Source organism: Bubalus bubalis, chromosome 13 (assembly GCF_019923935.1).
Source record: "Bubalus bubalis isolate 160015118507 breed Murrah chromosome 13, NDDB_SH_1, whole genome shotgun sequence".
NCBI lineage: Eukaryota > Metazoa > Chordata > Mammalia > Artiodactyla > Bovidae > Bubalus > Bubalus bubalis.
In genome coordinates this window covers 10000001-10020489 of record NC_059169.1, presented here as the reverse complement: position 1 = coordinate 10020489, position 20489 = coordinate 10000001, and the positions used below count along the sequence as shown (strand labels likewise).

General features: G+C 45.9%; 1 protein-coding gene across 4 annotated transcripts in view; it reads left to right on the top strand.

Moving 5' to 3' along the window:
• Positions 1–20489, top strand: part of PCCA (propionyl-CoA carboxylase subunit alpha) — a 363650-nt gene that overhangs the window by 336853 nt on the left and 6308 nt on the right. For 3 of the 4 annotated variants that reach the window (XM_044927096.2, XM_025262608.3, XM_025262607.3), the window contains one exon: positions 11820–11960. In XM_044927096.2, coding sequence (XP_044783031.2) covers positions 11820–11960 — 141 coding nt within the window. Of the gene's footprint in view, positions 1–11819; positions 11961–12634; positions 13214–20489 lie in introns of those variants that run through there. The other variant, XM_025262609.3, reaches the window with a different exon arrangement.

Genomic DNA, 20489 nt, shown 5'->3' with positions numbered 1-20489 from the left:
CTGGAGAGACGAGGACATTCTGCAGGTGACAAGCCTGGACTTGTGATTGCCGTCTGACATGCAGGACAGTCCTGTGAGAATAAGCCCTTAACCTGTGGGACCACAGCATCAAAACTGCATTGAACTGTAGGACTCCCAGCTGACATTCAGAGAGAGGTGGAGAATTGCTCTGTGTGGGGAAATGCCCACACATTTGGTAACCAGAAATACTCTGAGCAAAGCATGAGAAAGAAATAGGTGGTTCCCCTTTTACTTAATTTCTCTTCTATCTGTTGCTGCTGAGTCGCTTCAGTCATGTCCAAAATTGTGCGACCCCAGAGACAGCAGCCCACTAGGCTCCTCTGTCCCTGGGATTCTCCAGGCAAGAATACTGGAGTGGGTTGCCATTTCCTTCTCCAATGCATGAAAGTGAAAAGTGAAAGGGAAGTCGTTCAGTCGTGCCCAACTCTTTGCGACCCCATGGACTGCAGCCCACCAGGCTCCTCTGTCCATGGGATTTTCCAGGCAAGAGTACTGGAGTGGGTTGCCATTTCTACAGGGGATCTTCCTGACCCAGGGATCAAACCCGGGTCTCCCACATTGCAGGCAGACGCTTTACCATCTGAGCCACCAGGGAAGCCCGAGAGAGTCTCAGGCGGGTTGTAAATAACACATCACCTTACCTCCCTGCTAGAGCAGGGAGAGGTGATTTGGACCCTTTCCCTTTTTTCTTGAGTCTGGCTAAAGGTTCATCTATTTTATCTATCTTTTCAAAGAACCAGCTTCTAGTTTTATTGATCTTTTTTCTTGGTTTTTAGTCTGTATTCCATTTACTTCTGCTCTGGTCTTTCTGATTTCTCTCCTTCCACCATCTTGGGTTTGTTTACTCTTCTTTCTCTCGCTCCTCTAGGTGTAAGGTTCAGTTGTTTGAGATTGTTCTTGTTTCCCTAGGTAAGCTTGTATTGCTGTAAACTTCCCTCTTAGAACTGCTGTTGGTCCATCCCACAGGTTTTGAATCATAGTGTTTTCGTTTCCATTTGACTCTAGGTATTTTTTAAATTTCCTCTCTGATTTCTTCGGTGATCCAATGATGGTTTCTCACAACTTTTTGAAGTAGGCACTGTTATGAGCTACAGTTTATAAATAAGGAATCTAAGATGTAGAACCACAGAGCTAGAACTCTACAATTAGGCATTGCTAATCCAAACTGTGGTGTTGGAGAAGACTCCCGAGAGTCCCTTGGACTGCAAGGAGATCCAGCGAGTCCATCCTAAAGGAGACCAGTCCTGGGTGTTCATTGGAAGGACTGATGCTGAGGCTGAAGCTCCAATACTTTGGCCACCTCATGCGAAGAGTTGACTCATTGGAAAAGACCCGGATGCTGGGAAGGATTGGGGGAAGGAGGAGAAGGGGATGACAGAGGATGAGATGGTAGGATGGCATCACGGACTCGCACATGAGTTCGGGTGAACTCCGGGAGTTGGTGATGGACAGGGAGGCCTGGCGTGCTGCATTTCATGGGGTCACAAAGAGTTGGACACGACTGAGCGACTGAACGGAACTGAATCCAAGATGTTTTACCATATGCAATAAAAAAAAATCTGCTACTGTCTCTTGAAAAATCTGAGATGTTTGAGACAGAGACAGGAAATACTCTTTGGTGAATAGTTGCTGTCAGGCACTTCCTAGTTACAAATCTTTGTTCATTTATTCATTTAATTAAAATCCTGATGTTTAAAAATGAAGAAATTTGTTCTGAGAAGTTAGGCCACTTGGCCCAAAAGTGATGGCAGACTGAGGTCATTTGGCTCAAAGCCTTGTGTTTCACACTTTCACCATTTCCAGCATGACCGCCAAATGTACTGTTCCTGAGATTGGCCACGTGGCTTTACAGGTCTTATCTACCTTTAGTAACGTGTTTTCTGTGTAATACACACTATATAGCGTGCAAGAAGTCCATTTAGTAGCTCTGCTTAAACTTCCTTCCTAAGATAGGTCAAAATTCTGATCTATAAAATTCTGATCTATAAAATTCTGATCTATTAAACGGCTTAGCCACAGCTGTGACACCTGACGGGGTGCATGCCCAGTCATTGAGACCAGTGGTTGTTGGGTTGTGGAGGGAAGGGAGGCTTTCTTCTCTGTCTTCCTATATAGTGCCTAGAGCATTGTAGACTAAACTAACAAGAGAAAAAAAGCAGATTATATTACTTTTACATGGGACTTCACAAAGAAATATGGCTTGAGGAGGCAGTGAGAATTTGGGGCTATATACCATCTTAACAGGGGGCAATACAATGTGGAGAAGAGATTAGACAAAGGAGTTTGGGGGCTTCTGGGCTGGGGTGAGTTGTGAGCAGGTAACTAGGAAATGTATGACTTGTAGAAAGCTGTTTAGAAAGGTTTATTATGCAGAGAAGAGTTCCGCACAGGTGATGGGAGTTGTCTGTGGGGTGGTTCCTTTCCTGGTGTGGGAGACAGACACTTTTCCAGGGGACGTTTATGCCCGACTTGTAGACAGCAAGTGGAAGATGGAAAGCTCGTTGCTCTCATCGGGCCGCCATGCTTATGCCACAGCGCGTCTTCGGGGGAGGCGTGCTGTGGTCTCCGTCGTCGTTTCCTGCTCTGATCTCTTTGGTCAGTGGTTTACTACACTGTATTACCGTCATAATTTGTTTGCTTTGTCTCTTCATGTTTGAGTTTCTAAATCCACATGAGCCAGCATTTTGGTGTGTTAGATTGTGAGTTTCTTCAGTGAATGCATTACAGCAGAACTATTTTATCATTTTAAAAAAGCCCTGTAAAGGGACTTCCTTGGGGGTCCAGCAGTTAAGACTCTGCGCTTCCAGTGGCGTGGGGTCCATCCCTTGTCTGGGAACTGAGATCCCACATGCAGCGCTGCCTGGCCAAAACACAGAAATAAAATGAAAAGAATCCAGCTATTAAAAAAAAAAAAAAATCCCTGTGAAGTCAAAGCATTGTTGAAGAGCCCCTGGCATTGGCACCGTCCCAGGCCTCTGGTGTTCCCTCTCAGCGCTGAAGAACTTGCACGGGAAGGCCCAGCTCCCCAAAGTTCGCTTACTCTGCTCCCTGGAGACCACTTTACTTTAACTTGAGATGAGCAAAGAGAAGTTCACAGAGAACAGGAGGCGAGAAGATGGGCGGGGACCTAGCACAATGGTACACTTCCATACCTGTGTGCTTGTTTACATAATTGTGTTTTTATAACATTTCCTGTACTTTTCTGTAAGCTGATGCTGCCCTAATTATGGATTTTCAAGAGAATGTTTCATTGTACCCCAAATTATATAGTGCTTTTCAAAAGGTACCTTCTTACTGGTTTACCAAATACCTTATAAACTCGTAATTACATAAAACAATTCAGGATACAGAATGGAAACTGCCTGTACTGTTAACAGATGTTGGCTGGTATTGTTACATAATTGAGCACAAGGCTTTCAAAGATCTATAATATTTTTCTTGTGCAGCAAGGAAAGAAATGACTCATTATAGCCACAATGTATCACGGAGGCTCCTGATCAAACAGAACGCATATGTTCTATTTTGTGAGTTCCGTACAGCGCATTGTCAATGGACTTGCCTTTGTGGTTGGGAAAGTGCCACTTATTCCAGCAAATGGCCTTTGTGGCATATGTTAGACAGCTTGTGGGCACCTGGGCGAGGCAGAGGCTGGGCCCCTTTATTGGGGCACACCTGCACGCAGCGTCCCACGGCGCCCAGCTCCCAGGAGGCTGCCCCATTGACAGAGTCCTCCAGGAACCCACTGGTGACTTGCTGTCCAAGCCCACCTTCCCTGCAGACCCGCCGTGCGGCTGGCTCCCTATACAGTAGCTCCCCCCCCCACCCGCCCCATCATTTTCGAATCTGTATCAAGACACCAGTGGTTCAAATCACAAGGAAAGTAACCTCAGTGGAGACCGAGGAAATAAATCCTATTATTAAGTGCTGGATTTAATGTTTAATTAATTTAAACATTAAATTAATTAAACATTTCTATTTAATTCTCAGCACTATTGGTAAAAAAAGAAAAAAAAAAGAGGAAAGTTAGTTGTCTTAGGCTATTAGAATTGGAAGGACCCTTGTGTTTCTGATTACAAAACGTGATAAGAAAGCGTTAGGTTCAATTTTTGCATCGTTGAAAGACAGGCCCCATATTTTCTTCTCCAGAGAATGTTGTGTTTTAGGAAATAGCTGGAGATATACACAGACGTAACTAATCGCTTTCATCAGAGGTTTTGGTATTGGCCTTAAGTTCTTCTTTTCTGGAAACTTTTCCCTTTTTGGCCAGAATTTTGAAAGATGAGTTGCTGAAATAGATTCTGTGCCTTTCTGTTTTTTCTGTTGGCATGTTCCTCCCTTTCTATTCCTGTGATTCTTCCCTCAAAAACTGCCCTTAATGACAGTGTTGCTCACTGCCGTCGAGGCCCCTTGCGGCACACTGAAGTCCAAGAACTGACTTAGCAGCTAAACAAAGAAGCCTCGAGGAGAGGTTGATTCATAAACGTAGCCAGACGTGTTGAAAGTGATGCGTTATGTCACCGCGGCATATCAACATTGTCAGTTACATATCTTTAAGCAGCTCACCTAACTGAATGATTTACTTTGTGTTTAACTGCCTTTTTCAATTAAAGGAACTGAGGGCGCGATATCAGGAACCATTATATTTCCTCCTGTTAGCACCAGCATTGTTGTCCCGCAAGGTGTGAGGGTATGTTGGGGCTGTCCTGGGGGCCATGCTGCTCCGCTTTAAATGGTGTAAACAAGTGACTAATGATCAGGAGCGAGCCCTCGCCTTGCTTCCAGATCTTTCCTTCAGTGCGTTTCCATTTCTGTCACCTTGCTGCACACTTGGGAGGCGATATTTCAGGGTACTTCACGCTGTTTCTTTTGCTGGCATTTCTGTCCATTTTGAGGGCCCTTAATGCTTCTTGATGAGTTGTTTGTTTTTTAAAGTATTATTTCGCATTATGACCCAAACCTTACACTGCTGAATTTGCAGCTGCGGTACAGGTGTTCTGCTGGCCCAGCCAAGGAGCTCTAGGTCCTCCCCCAGCCCCGCCCCAGGTTACAGGGTGATAGCTTGAACCAGACATTCTAGTTTCTTGGGACCTCGTTTTATTGTCTCACACATTAATCTGGTGTTCTTGTTTCACAAGGCTAAACCATGTACAGCATTTCTTAAATGTGTATTTGCACTAGGTGGATATATTAACTGTTACTCTACAGATGAGAATTTGAACTACTAACTGACCCCCTTTATTTGTTCTCTACAAAGTTTTGCTGTAACAGTGCTAATTACCAAACTGCTGAATTTGTGAAAAAGTGCACAGCAGTAATTTGCACCTTAGTGTTGCTTTGCCACTTAAAAAAAAATTGTGAACACGTACACAGGGTGCACACACTTGATTTATGCGCTTCCGAGGGGCACGTTTATCTGCGGATCTGTAACCACGAGTGTAGCATTTGGTGTCTGTATTTGTGAGACACTCATTTTATCCCGATAAGAGCTGTTGGGTGCTAAATGGCACGTTTTAACAAGGAAGAGCAGCATTTTAAATTACCCTGTGCTTATTATTTTTCTCTAGTTTTAGAAAGAAAAATAAAAGACAGGAAGAAAAGATCTCCTTTCTTGTTCCTTCCTGTTGATGTGAAATCATGAACTAGAGGAGTTGCATCTGAGGGTTTTGGTGGAGAGTCACCATTATTCCAGTGGTCTCTTCTGTTAGCTTCACGTCCCAAATAAACGTTTCTACATCATTAATGTCTTCTCACACACCTAAGCCAGCCCAGGTTCATTTTGTGTTTTCGTCTGTAAGAACAGCCTCTGTTCTTAGAGTTCCGTTCAGTCGCTCAGTCATGCCTGACTCTTTGCGACCCCATGGATTGCAGCCCAGGCCTCCCTGTCCATCACCAACTCCCAGAGCTTGTTCAAACTCGTGTCCGTCGAGTTGGTGATGCCATCCAACCACCTCATCCTCTGTCGTTCCCTTCTCCTGCCTTCAATCTTTCCCAGCATCAGGGTCTTTTCCAGTGAGTCCGTTCTTCACAGGACAAGGACAGCCTCAGGTCTTGGGAAAATTTTATTTCTGCCCTGTGGGCATGTCAGGAAGATCCCCTCCAGGTATTGCTTAGTAAACCTGGGAGCCAGAAACCCAGACAGGGAGCTCTGACTATCTGAAAACTTTACACCTTCCATATTTTTATACGTGTACTTCAGATTAATTCCACCTGCCACTTAGTTGGACTTCTGGTGGCTAGGAACTTTCAAAAGATATTTGTGTTTTTAAAAAGAAATGCAAAAAATTAAATTTTCTTTCCTGATACGAGAGCTTTTCTGTACTTGTAAGAAATCCTCCTCCTGGGCAGAAAGGAAAGGTTTCAAAGGAGCCTCATCTCCATATGGTTTTAGTCGATAATCCTTTATCCACCATCTTCAGCCCTCATTCCTTTGCTTTCTTGCCTGTGGCTACATTTCTATCTCTGCATCAATTAGCACAGTGATTTATACAACAAGCAAGCAGTTTAGAGGTAATGGTACACAATTAACATCTCATTCCACCATAAAGGGTATGCTAAATACCCCAGTCACTGCTTTCTCTGCCTGGAATTGAAATAAGTGTTTGTCTTAATTCATATGCTATCTGATGTGAAGTGGGCCTGCTTTGTACTGCACTACACCATTAATCTAATTATAGATAGCTGCAAATGAAGTGCTGTCTGAGCCGGGAGATTGAAGAAAATAGCCTTTTGTCATTTAGCATGACTCTGTGAAGCAAGATCACACTTTCCAGGGCAATACTGCAAAATGGAGATCTCAATAATATTGCTGCCTGTTGCATCTTTTCTAATTACAACAAGCATTGTAAACACACCCCGGCGCTGATATAAATAGAGCTGTAGATACGCTGTCACGCGGGCCGTCGGAGAAAGCCCTCCGAGTGCTGTTGGGTTAAGTGATGCGTTCTGATTGACAGCTACCTTGAGACTGTGCTGATGGAGTTGTCTCAGTATTACGCTAACAGGCGGTCCGCTGCCGGCAGCTGTACCGGGCGCTTGGACTGCTGTCTCTCCGTTTCGCCTTCTTCGCCAGGCCTGTCCTTCCAGGAGGACAGCGACAGGCTCCTCATCCTGTATGTTTTCCGCACCGTTCTGTGGACCGTTTCTGTCGGCTTGGTTTTGCAGGGCCTGATGCTGAAGTAGAGGGGAATGTGTTTCGCCTGGCTTTGAACCATCGCTTTGTCAATTGTGTATTCCACGAAGAATTTAGGAAAGGAAAACAAGCTTGAATTACAGTCCTGGTTCCACCTAAATGCTGTATTTCTCGTGGGGTTTTTTCCCCCCCTAGTTTTTTTAAACACCTTTGTTTTCAGAGATGCATCATCATTTCTGCAACTCGGCATTTCTCCCACTTTTGAACCATGGACAGTTTCCCTCCCTCCGGCTCAGGGTTAGGAAAGTAGACTTGGAGAGGAACATTTCAGCCTTAGCTCTCACTGCCACACTGTGGAAATGAAGACACAGCTTAACGTTGGAGACCCTTGGGGCAGAAGGTATAAAACTCGGAATGAGAAGAGATCCTTGTATTTGGAGAAATGTGTTTGCCACCTTACTCAGCCAGGGGCGAGGTGCAGTATAAGGCCAGTGCTTCAGGATGTTAAGATAACTGATGTAAAATAATTGATGGTGAAGCTTCATCGTTTATCCTTCAGTCCATGATGGCTGCTCAGGCCCACAGTTGACATGAAAACCACAAGCAGAGCATCAGCTATACATATATACAATTCTTTTTCTGGGAAGAATGACGCAGGGAGGAAGACCGGAGCTGAGACTGCTTTACGAGGAACGACAGAGGAGCCTCTGAAGTCACAACTGAAAAAAATAAGGAAACAAACCGGAAGCCTTGTCTTGTGAGGGGACTCCCAGACCCCTGAGTCTTACAGGCGCGCGGGTGCATAGAACCGCTGGTACGTCTGGAGGCCTCGGGAAGAAGCACAGGCATTTAAGCCCTATGAGGGGATGCAGATGCTAAACCAACACCGATACCAGCAAGATGGTGCATTGTGTGACCATCTGAGTGCAGCGTGTCCACCAAAGGGCTCTTTGCTGCCCAAGGCACCGAGCAGCATGTGTGCTGGGCAGGAGTGGGCACACCCACTGGCAGGATGTTGCCGTTAACCAAGTCTGGTTAAAAAGCATCTCTCCCCCAAAACCATGATGGGCCCACTCCTCCCCTAGCAACCTCCCCACCCGGTACCTGCCGCCTCACCACCCTCACCACCGTTCCCTCTCCTGATTCAGGTTCCCTGTTGAGAGCTGTATGTTCATTCTTAACACAGTCCACTGTGTTCCTTTTAATTGTCCATCTCTTATAGTTTTCTTCCTGATCCTTTTTATGTCTGGTATGATTTTTCTCTCTTTCTTTTGAACTTTCTAGGGAGAAATTTTCTTGTTAGACATGGTTTTTTACTGCAGACACCACAAAATGAATTTGCTTAAAAGCCGGGGCTGGGGTTATTTGACCATGATTCAGTTACTAGATAAAGCCTGGGTTGAGGAACTGGAGCTCCGGGGAGCACCTGTTTTCTGCTCCAACTTACACTTCGAAGTGTGTTTTCAGGAACTTAATAATTTGCCTGTGGTTTGGAGAGTACCTCCCCACACACACAAGGTGAGGTTCCCTCCTGATGAACCTGGAGCCACTCAGCTTCCAGCCTCCCCCAACCAGCAAGCAGCCTCCACATCAAGGAGACATGTCTCCAGACCTGAGGAGGGCAGAGCCTTCTGGCTTCTCTCAAGATTCTGCTTCTCTCTCTCATCCGTGAACCTTTAGCATCCTGGCCAGCCACCCCCAAAGCAGCGAATTGGTGGTCTGTCTGCTTGCTTCGGGCTCAGTCGGTCAAGAATCTGCCTGTAGTGCAGGAGACCCAGGTTCCATCCCTAGGTCGGGAAGATTCCCCTGGAGAAGGAAGTGGCAACCCACTCCAGTTTTCTTGCCTGGGAAATCCCATGGACAGAGGAGCCTGGCGGGCTACAGTCCATGGGGTCTGAAAGAGTCAGACACAACTGAGCGAGTAACACTTTCCTGCTTGAAAATAATAACTTACCAGCAAAACTCTCCAGAAAAGTCCTATGGGACCTCTTAGGAATATGAAAATATTTAGCATAAAAGTGCGCACACATCATAGGGTATTTTCCTGAAATCTCTCACCTCGTTGACTGCTCTGTCTGTGCCCCCTAAGAATTCAGAGATACCAGTAAATAGCTGTTTTGATCATAAGCTCTGAAAGCCCTCGTGTACATTCTTAAATGGCTCCCTTTCTGGGGCATCAGAAAGCGTTTGCAGTTCTCACCATGCAGTTCACCCTGATGGGCCTCTGTGCTGCCTCTCCGCTCACCTCCCATCCTGGCCGGCTCCCCCTGGCCCGCCGCACTGCCAGCCCAGAGATTGTTTCGAGAAGGCGTGTTTGTGTGGGCACGCTGAAGGGCCAGGACAACATCAAAGATAATCTTAAAACGAGAACCTTCTCCTCCGCTGCTGCTTTTTCTATTCAGAAAGGTCATCTCAAAGCCAACTGTTTGCAACAGAGCCTCTCCCAAGGCTTTTACGCCCGTTGTTATTTTTTGCTTGTGATTACAATAAGTCGCTTATCCCCCAAACAGATTTAAGAACAATAAACAAATACAAAAGGAAAAGGAACATCTCATCAATAACAAAGACCGCATCCAAAGGCATTGAGTTCTGTGACTCTCTTACATCTCCTTCCAAGCAAAGCAGGAGTCCCATGGAGAAAGGAATCCAGATAGGAAAATCACAAAAATAGTAAAAAGGATCTAGTTGTAGTCAGGATCTTGCCATTTCTGGGGTGCACTGGTGCTCAGGACAATCCTGGCACTTTATTTACCTGAAGGGGCTGGTTTGGGATGCAGCTAACATTGGTTTTTAAGGGTATCCTCCATGGTGAAGTGTGATAAATCAAATTATCCTGGGTGTAGAAAGATAACCTTGCCCCGAGTTCACATTTTGAAGTCAAATTGTGCGAAACACAAGAAGAAAAGATCTGTATGCTCGGGGGAAAACTAGCCAGCTGGACCCAGCGCTGAGCAGTCCCAAGAAGAAGCCACATGGGACGGTGTCAGCCAGACAAGTAACTTTGTTCTTTTTGTTGACTCTGATGCCTCTAGTGAGGTGGGATTTGCTTTTCCAAGGCATTCAGAGCGCAGATATTAGAACTGTGCAATTTGGTACAGTTATATTCTCCCCGCCTCCCGGAGTCAAGCCAGCACCCCCCACCCTAGATTTAATGAAGGACTTTGAGGTGCATTTTGTCTTTGATAAATAGCCCCTCTGCCCAGAATGTTTATTAGAGTGACAGCAGAGTGCATTCTCCTTGCTTTTTCCCTCACCACTTATGACTCAGATGAATTTTAATAGGAGCAAAAAGCTTTTATTTGCGCTGTAATTTCACTTAAGGATCATATCCTTCAGAAACTGGCAGACACGTGTACGTCTGGATTGCAAAGCACACGCTCAGGAGTAAAGGAAAACATGCAGAAGACGTTATTATTCAACCTGTCACGGCGCCATGAGTCTGCTCAGAATTTAGGCCATCAGGTTCTTCTGTGGGCCCTCTCCCCGCCCCCAGCCTCCCCCCCATGCCTTTGAAAGTGGGCCCTGAGAGCGCACTTAGAGATGTCCACCGCCCTGGACAGGATGAAGGGTGATTCCATTTGGCTTTTGCCTCCCTGCCATCATGACGCCCAAGGAGCCTTTGAGCTACAACCGCTTTTTTCTAACAAAATGGAGCTGCCTGGTCACGCCATCTCTCTTGCCCCCAGGGGAGATGCTCTTTGGTAGGAATCAGAAAAATCTTCAGGTGGTGGTTCTAACTTGAGTAAGCAACACTTCCCCCAACTGTGTCTTGTCTCTGTTTGGACAGACCAAACCCTGGCTTGTGTGTTTATTCACAGAGATCTAGGATGGGCCCCCAACCCCCCATGCCAGGCAGAAATTCCTTGTATTAGAAATGTTCTGATGGACTGAGCTGCCTTTCATGTGCCCCTCATCATTTGAGAGCCACCTAGAAAATGGGCCATTAAAGTCCTGGGCTTGCGGATCGTTTCCCTTCAATGGTTTTAAAAATCTCGAATTATTGTCTCTTGGTGTAGATGATATTCACGTTATATTTCATTTTCATCAACTCTAACCATCGTGTTAACGCTGGACGGACCACGTAATGTTGTGCTTAAAAAGAAAAAGTAACTTTTTCAATCATGAATATAATTTTTTATGTCACTGGAAAAAAACCCTGAATTTTAAATATTCTTTTGCCCCAAATGAACACCAAAACCTTTTGTTTTAACTTACTGATAACACTCCAGCCGCTGTCTCCGGGGAGCCGGGGGTTTGACACAGCTGTCTGCTGCCACCTACCGGTGAGTGCTGGCAGCACCCGCCGCTCTGCTGGCCGGCCCAGCTGCAGAATGCGCGTCCACTGGGAAAAGTTTCTAAGGGAATACAGGAAAATTCTGTCTTCTTTGTAAGGTTTTAAGATGTTTTTCTTAATGATACAGGATGATTACTGTTTGTCACTAATGAATTACTGGACTCGTTCTGCTTTCGAGAAATTTCATACACAGCTGGCTCACAACACAGGGCAGAAGCAAACGAGCGCGTTTCGCTTCCGTGTGCAGTAGTGAAAAACTGTGTGACTTCAGAGGTGGTGTGACTTAAAAGCTGAAAACGGATTTTGAACAATTGCTGCACTGGAGGAGGAAAAGTTCATCATGTGACCTCACTTTTTTTTTCTCCCCCTTTGTAGTACAAGGTGCGTATCCTCACCAAACTCGCCGCAGAGTTGAACAAATTTATGCTGGAAAAAGCTGCCGAGGACACAAGCAGCATTCTGCGCTCCCCAATGCCTGGCGTGGTGGTGGCCATCTCTGTCAAGCCCGGGGACCTGGTGAGGACCGACCCTGTCTGCTGGGGGGCGGGGGGAGAGCGAGGCAGGGTCCCAGTCTTGAGTCACATCACCCCACAGTACAGCAGAGGAGCTTTTGCATGCTCTTTATTCAGCATTTCACATCACGGTCTCTCTCAGCACCTCTCCTCCCCAACGACCCAGGGAAACTGGGACAGAAATAAGGCCAGATCCATTGTTTCTTTGGCAAATTTAGCATCTTGGGAAGCGTTCATTTAAAATTCCTATTTACCCTCTAGCTCTCTGTGGTTTAAGTATTCCTGAAGTCATACCAAGAAATAGCCCCCTGATGGGGGAACTTTTGGCATGCATCCTGAAATAAACGGGAAGGGTGCTAAGGAAAGTTATTGCCGTAATCTGTGTGGTACCAGAGCACTTCCCAAATAAAATCTAGGATCAGAGGTTGAATTTTTTCATTTTGAAAAATGAAAACAGCCAACCACCATGGTCTTCAGTGGATGATACGGTGATTCCATTTTGTGTCTCAGTTATGTCACAGGCGTTTATGCATTTTCCTGTAAAGATTACATGAAAACTGCCTAAATTAATGTTGAGAAAAACTAATGTAGTTGGTTGGCATTAGCTTCTAAAAAAGTACTTGCAGTAGGCAAATATTAACAAAAAATGATTGATTTCAGTTGTTTTAAAATGATTAGGCCTGAAACTGATAATGTGAAGTTGGAAAACTGACCCAACAACTGCTTTACTTGATGACACAGAAATGGAAGTACCGGCTTTTAAAAGAGGTTTGGAGCTGGGGATTGTTAGGTTTGAAAGGAATGACATCCCAAGAAGAAAGCCCTCTTTAGGAGTGTTAGGCTACCTAGCGTCAAGGATTTGGGAGAGGTGATGCGGATTCAAGATTGGGTTGAATATGGCGGTGGGGGTGGCCTTGTATCGCTCCTTCTGAAGGCTTGGCCTTGACGTTGAGAAGGCCTAACCCAGTCCAGGAGCAGACCAGTCAGTGGAGCCTCATGGCGACGAGGAGTGTAGGCTGGTAAACAATGGGAGGGAGTTCTGCTTTGGTTGTTTTTATTTTTTCATTTTCCTCCTTAAGCTTTTTCTGGAAGCCACAGAGGCTGTATACAGCCATCCTGAGCTTGTCAGTTCTAATTATGGCTTTAATTATAAAACCACATTTGCACTTAGGAAAAAAACAGTCAGTGTTTAACTGAAATCCTTGGTTTTCTAACACCTGAATCAGGGCCTTAGAGGAGGGAAGAGGATGGGAAGGCTGCTCCTGCTGGGAGATGGGGGTGGGGGTGGGATTCAGGCTGGCGGTGCCCTCCCTGGAGGACGGGGAGCCCGCAGCCTTCTCCTTTATATCAAGAGCTTCCTCCTGGCCTAGCTGCTCCAGAGACCACAAGGGTTTGGCCTTCATACTCTCAGTTTCCTGGTTCATAATTTAATGTGGGAAAGCACAGCATTTTAGTAAAATGGGACAGTGTGGTATTAGGTCTTGGTTTATTTGGGGGGAGCTCAGACACCGGATGGAGCAGGCAATGGCAGCCCACTCCAGTCCTCTTGTGTGGAAAATCCCATGGGCAGAGGAGCCTGGTGGGCTGCAGTCCATGGGATCGCGAAGAGTCGAACATGACTGAGCGATTTCACTTTCATGCATTGGAGAAGGAAATGGCAACCCACTTCCAGTGTTCTTGCCTGGAGAATCCCACGGACAGGGGAGCCTTTTGGGCTGCTGTCTATGGGGTCACACAGAGTCGGACACGACTGAAGCGACTTAGCAGCTTAGCAGCAGCAGCAGACATCAGAGACCACCACTGATAATTAAATGTGGGTATTCAAGAGTGGTTTGCCTTGAGAAGGAACTGGGGCCTCTGTTTTACGTACTTCTTTAAAGACAGGGCACATGACGGGCTTTCGGGGGAGGCCCACACAGTTGCCCCCGGTCACCTTGCTTGTCAGCACGCACCTGTGTGCCCAGACTGCTCATGGAGGGCAGGTGGTGTTGTAATTTCTCTCTCCAGCTTCCAGTGCCACTTTTGGTCCTTGCAGGACTTTCTTTCATATTCTGTATCATTGTATTTTGATAATACAGTATTTTCCCTTGAGTTATTATTTGTAAAAAAAGTCCCAGACTGCTAAGACCTGAACCAGATGCAGGGGGTGAGACATTTAGTTGCCTCCTCTCCTAACAGCTTCTACAATTAATGCTGCCTTGCGTAATGAGAACACAAGGAACTTTTCTTGGGCCAAAGGCACGGCCCATACCTGAGGACACTGCAGGAAAATAATTCTTGTAGCTTTCCAGTTTTGAGGTTTAAAATTATTTTAACACTGCAGAGCATGTTGTCTTGTTCTTGGCGATAACAATAGCTTGGCTAGGGTTCCCCTCTTATCAGTAGAAAGATAATGGAATCAGTCATCCTTGCGTATTTGCAAGGAAAACACTGAGAACAAGGAAGGGCCTACCTGTATTCTGCTTTTCTTTGTAATGTTATTTCGTATAGTTTAAATGCCAGCTATCTGTAATTTTTATATTTAGTGTAAGTAAAATCTGACGTGTCTTGGAATGGTGGGCCTGGTACTGTAGCGTGTCACATAGGTCATAAAGGGCAAATCTGTTCTGCAAAGTAAAGAGTTTTGAAAGAGCATAAGGGCCTCAGGACAAAATGACCCAAGGTGGCCCTTTAGAGCTGGTCAGGCCGTTTAGAGGTGGTCAGAGAGCTCAGTGGGGAGAGGACTCGCCCTGCCCACCCCACCACCCCACATCCCCAGCACAGAGGCTGGGTTTTACTCTTCAGTGCTCGTTTTAAGTTCACACAGCAAAAGTCGCTAGTACTTTTTCAGTGTCTATTACATGCTGTTTAACATTAAATGTGGTAGGAAATCAGTTTTTAAATGATTGTATAATAACCTTTTTGAATATGTTGGGAGGGAATGCCAGTTCATAAGTGGTAGAATGCATATAAGCATGTAAACCAACAAGAAATGAAGTCCGGGTGGATTGGGTACAGCTAGAATCACACATTTAATTCAGAAAACAATTGCCAGAGTGACTTTTATATGCCTTTCCTATGTGCCTTTTTCATCTTCCTTCTGAAAACAATCTTAAAATAACTGATTTTTCATTTTGAAAAATACCTACTTTTCTATACATTTAACAATATCATAAACCAGGGGCACTTCTATAATCAAAGCTGACATTTAAAAGATAACTTGTTTTAAGTTTTTAAACTACTGTCTTTATGATTTCTTGAACAAAAATATTAAAAATACATATTCTTTCAGAATGATGCTGAATACATTTTTTCCCCCAGCATTAGACTTAGCGCTGCTGAATTTGTGGTACAATTTTCATTTTGACTTTGATATCAGAAACAATAAAAATGAGGCAACCCACGGGGATATTTTAATATTGCATTTAAGTAAGATTCTTTCTAGTTCTGTTTAGATTCTACAGTCATCTCAGATTTGCATCAGAAATGCTCATCTAGTTTGATGGATATTAACTTATTGTGGTGTAGTCATTTCATGATATATGAACTTCAACTCATTTTGCTGTATACCTTAAATTTATACAGTAATGTATGCAGTTATACCTAAATAAAATGGGAAATTACAAGAAATAAAAAGAATACCCATCTAATACATCACAAACTGTGAGACATGAACCAGAAGCAGGCTGTATACCCATTTACATTTCTGTCTTTCTTAATTATTATTTTGTAAGTTACTAGTTTGTCAGACCAGGTAAAATCATAGATCTGTATTAAGTACCTGTTGCTGCTTTTTTTAACTACTTAGCCTGTTCAGTATTGGCAAGACAAGAGTTTGGAGTGGTTCAGTGGGGCTGAGATGAGGAAGATCCACTTTGGAACGAAACTGACTGTTAGCAGGAGGGTACTTAGCTGTTTGAGATTGCCGCTCTCATGAACAATTGTCTTGGGCCAAAAAAAAAAAAAAAAAGGTATATTCTATAAAGTGCGCAAGGAGAACATAAAGTGTGGAATCAGTAGTAGGCGCACCCCCCAGGACTCACGCTGGTTGACTTTCCTCCGGGCACGTGCTCCTCTGGGGGGCGGGGGTGGGTGGGGACCACCACTGCGCTGGAGACACGTGTGCGCATGGCGCTCAGAGCTGCCCAGCGTCCCTGAACCACCTGTGACTGCGCTTAGAGCAGATCGAAGGAAGCCTCGAATGAACCTGCCAGGAGACCTTCCTCTTCGTCTGTGAGGCCGCCTCTGCCTGCAGGTCTCCCACAGGAGAAGGGCTGGGTGGGGGTGACTTTGTCCTCACGCAGCCCAGTGCTGAGAGCTACATTTCTCTGGAGGGGACCGGGCCTGGATGTTGGGTAGAGTCTCCAGTTTCTGGGATTTCCAATCCTGAAATAATTGCCATCGTTGTTTCCACGTTTACATAGCGGTGGTGTATTGGATAAACTGCCAGTGTTTCGCCCACACCTGCCTGTATTCCAAGGCAGGTATAGCTTCATGCGTTCATTCTGGAACATTTTTAAACTTTAAATTATGAAATACTACAGACATAGAGAACATTGCAGAGTATAATAATACATGCACTCATATGCTGTCTGCTCACCTTTACCGTATTTTCCTTCAGATTTTACTTATTTAACAAAAAATGGCCAATACGGAGAACGTGCCCTGTGGCCTCTGCCCAGCAGAATTCCTGCCCTGCCTTCTTCAGAGGAATGGCCATCCTGAATTTGGCCTTGCTGTCTTCTCCAGATGACATTTATTTTTGACTGTTAATGATGAGTTTTTGTTGGTGGTAACAGTTGGGGAGTTTTTACAGTTTTAACTTGACAAGGATCAATATAAAATGAAGTATTTCTGTGGACCAGTCAGATACTGTAGGCATGTCTGCAGGTTGGCGTCTGATTTTATTTTTCAAGGGATGTTCTCCTTGGGGTGAGGCAACATGTTTTCTTTGTTTTAAACATTTTTGAAGGTGACAGTTCCCAATCTTAAGGAGATTCCAAATATCTTCTCTTGCCATTTTGCTAAAAATAACAGTAACAATAATAAATTTTAAAAGGTCATTGTCTCACAGAGTCCTTTAAAGCAACATACTTCACATAGATTGAGAATTCAGAGTGATTTGTTAAAGGTACCATCAGTGACATCAGTTTTAACTGGTTCTCTTTGTAACTTAGAGGTTCTGACTCCAGTTTTGAGTTCACTTTGGGGTGGTGGGAAGTAGTAATTCTCTTCATTTTAAGGAATTTTCTGAAAAGCTGGACGTGTTTTGTACTGGCCGCCTCTCTGTATTCTTGCCCCAGACTCTCAGCTCCCCACTTTGATGCCCAACTCACGTCCAGGTCAGGATGGCAGCCTCGGGTGGGAGGGTGAGGGGGCACCTGGGGCCCCAGGAGTGCCAGGCTGGGCCAATGCCTCTCCCCGCAGCAGCCTCCTGAGGGAGTCTTGGGTGCCCAGACCCAGTAAAGCAGGCCTCACGCTACAGATAAGGGCTTTGGCATCGTTTCCATCGCCTGCCCACTCTTTCTTTGTAATCCGATGATGGTTCCTTCCATCACTGTTTAAACACTGTCCGGTCTCCCAGGGTCTCTTCTCCCACCCTCTTTACATGAAGATCTTGGGATGTGAATGCACGTCTCTTCTTCGGGAAATATCAGGGGTTATTATCCAGCCTATCTTAGCAGCTCAGAAAGAGGAAGTTATTATAATCAGATCCTCGCATTGCCTTTTAACCAAATCTGAGATGCCTTTTGCATGTAGCTGTTAACTGCGTCTGTCTTCAGATCTAAGGGCCTCAAAATGCACCGCATTCAGGCACCTGTGTTCTCAGTCGCACAGCCTTTAAAACCATAATTGAAGGATTTTCACTTTTGTGGAGTTGGCAGCAGGGTTGACACTGATCCCCGCTTTCGGGTGGCCCAGCGCAGCAGAAGGGGAGGCCAGGGCGGGCCGGTGAGCCGTCCGAGCCTTCTGTCTAATTTGGCAGAAAAACACAGAACGTAGGACAACAAAAGAAGGCTCCCTTTTCCATAAAAATTCTTCTTCCCACCCACCCTCCCCCCCCCAACCCCCCCCCCAAAAAAAAGGGATTTAATTTTTCAGCTGCACGCAGTGATTTGGTGCTCACTCTTGCATTGAAACAGTTGCTGTCTGAACAGGCAGGAAACACTTTTCTTTTAATTGCTGAAATCATTCGGAAGTGCTTCGTGCCCTGCTTCTATACAGCAGATGCTGTGCATTAATTGGCCTGCGTAGAAGTGACCCAGGGTTCCTTGCAGCGGGCCCAGTTTTAGGCAGAGGGCTTAAACAGCTTATTTATTATTTTGTATAATTTGGCGTACATTATGTGCTCCTGCACGTGTCGTATTTCATGGTCTGCAGTTTCTAATGTCATGTGGGTTTCAAAACCTGTGTTTCTCTGGTAATGTACTAGCAGCAGGTAAGCTCAAAATACCATCCATCAGGAGCTAATTTTTTATCCAGATACTCCAATGACTGATGAACCTGTCTTTTGTCTGAATGTTCAGCGCAGTAGAAAGCCATATGCCACTGGCGCAGTTCCCCATGCATCCTAGAGATGCTAGAGAGCAGGCCTGCGGGGCGTGGGGGGGGGCCCTCCACGCCATTTGTGGCCTCTTTCCTCTGTTTCCAGGATAACGCCTTAAAACAGCCCTGGTTGTGGACGACAGAAGAGGGTAGGGACTGTCTTAAAGGAAATCCGACTCCCACCATCCTTTTCTTCATCAGAAATATGACTGCACACTCTTAATAGGAAGCCTTGTTTTGTTACTCCCCGTCTGTTCAAAACAGACCTCAGCCCATTAGAAGGGCCTCCCTTGTGTGGAAAGACCACAGCTGTTACTGTAAACTTCATCCCGCCACTGTGTCGCCCCCATTTTGTGGCTCTGAAGGATGAAATTGAGAAATGGAATACTGTGCAGTCATCCTTCACATCTCCAATTTTAGGCCTTTGCCATCATTTTCATGCTTTTATTCCAAATCAAATAACATTAGTGAGCTACAGCACCTTCTGATGAATGTCTGGTCCTGAGCGCAGCTTTCAAGTCTGGACTTGGGGTTGCGGGAGGGAGCTTCCTTTTATGTTTGGAGGAGCTCTTTCTCCCCTGTTTCTCCTCTCTTTCTCCCACTGCACCTTCTTGGAGCTTTCTCCTTGCCTTTGCAGTTGGAACGATACAAGTTGCCAAATGCGTTCCGGCCAGAGCAGTGTCCCAGAGGGACACATGCTGGAGAAGGTTCTGTGTCTTTCGTCTCTGGGGAAGGAGTAAAGCAAACCCGGTGGAAGGATATTGGGGGCTTTAATCAGAAATAAGAAGTGGTTTAAATCATTAGCACAACAAAGCCGACTATAAGCTTGAAGATAAAAGTCTCTGGGGAAAGAGTCCTCTGAAAATAAATGGAACTTGATAGATTTCCATATCATTTATAACTTCCCTTAATTACACTTGGAAGACTTGCCAGTAAAACTGGAAAATTGGCAGCCTATATCCATTAGAGTCATTTTGCCGACCATGGCAAGCAGCTGGCTTTACTGGATTTTATTTCCCATCACTCACAATTAATCATCAGCTGGAGATGTCTGAAACTCTTCAGCCCAGAGCCGTGCAGGGTGACATTCAGGCCTCCCAAACATGCTAAAATCTGCCGAGTAAATGGGCCGAGGTTTCTCCGCGGCTTACTCATTTCGGAGCAAGGCAGGCTCCCGCCTAATGAGTGCGCTCCGATAATCGGATGCGAATGTGAACCCTGACCCCGTGTCAAAGGAGAGGACGCAATAAGCCGGATGAAAGATACGGGATTCAGACCTCCAAACTTTACACCAATTAGACAGGGAGCGGCCAAGTACATCAGGCCGAGTAGGTTTATCAAAAAGACTTGCATGAGGCTTGTGACCATTCTGTAAGCCCGACATTGGAGACGGCCTGTCACAATCACTAAGTCTGTTATCAGATGATCCACCGGCGTGTCGGGGAAGTGTGCGCCCGCAAAGCCCGTGGCGGCCCTGGCCCCCCGTGCACGCTGTCGGCTGGAGACTCGGCCGTCGAGCGCCCTCTCTGCTCAGCCAGCTTAAAGCCGGCTTTCCGAGCACATGGGGGAGATGTGGGCGGTGTTCCGTTGCTCCTGGAGGTCGGGGAGGGGAGGGGGGAAAGGCACCCCTGGACAAGGAAGGCACCCCTGGACAAGGAAAGGACACCCTGGACAAGGAAGCTTCCAGATTGTTGAGGCCTGTGTCCTGCCGCCCGGGTGATTGTTGGCGCTGGAGCCCGTGGGCCCCGCAGGTCGGGGGAGTAGCCACAGTCCCAGCCCCGGTCTGTTCTTTGACGTCCGGCTTGTACTGTGTTTGCTTCCCTGCCTCAGAGTGGTGAGGGATGAAATAGCGTGAATTTAGGTCAGGTTCACGGGCGTCTACACGGTTGCGTGCCGTGCGTGCGTGCGTGCATAACACGATTCTGCTGACCGCACCGCGTCTCACTGTTTGGTGGAGCACCGCGTTTCACTGTTTGGTGGAGCGTCAGGGAACAACTTATCCCAGAGT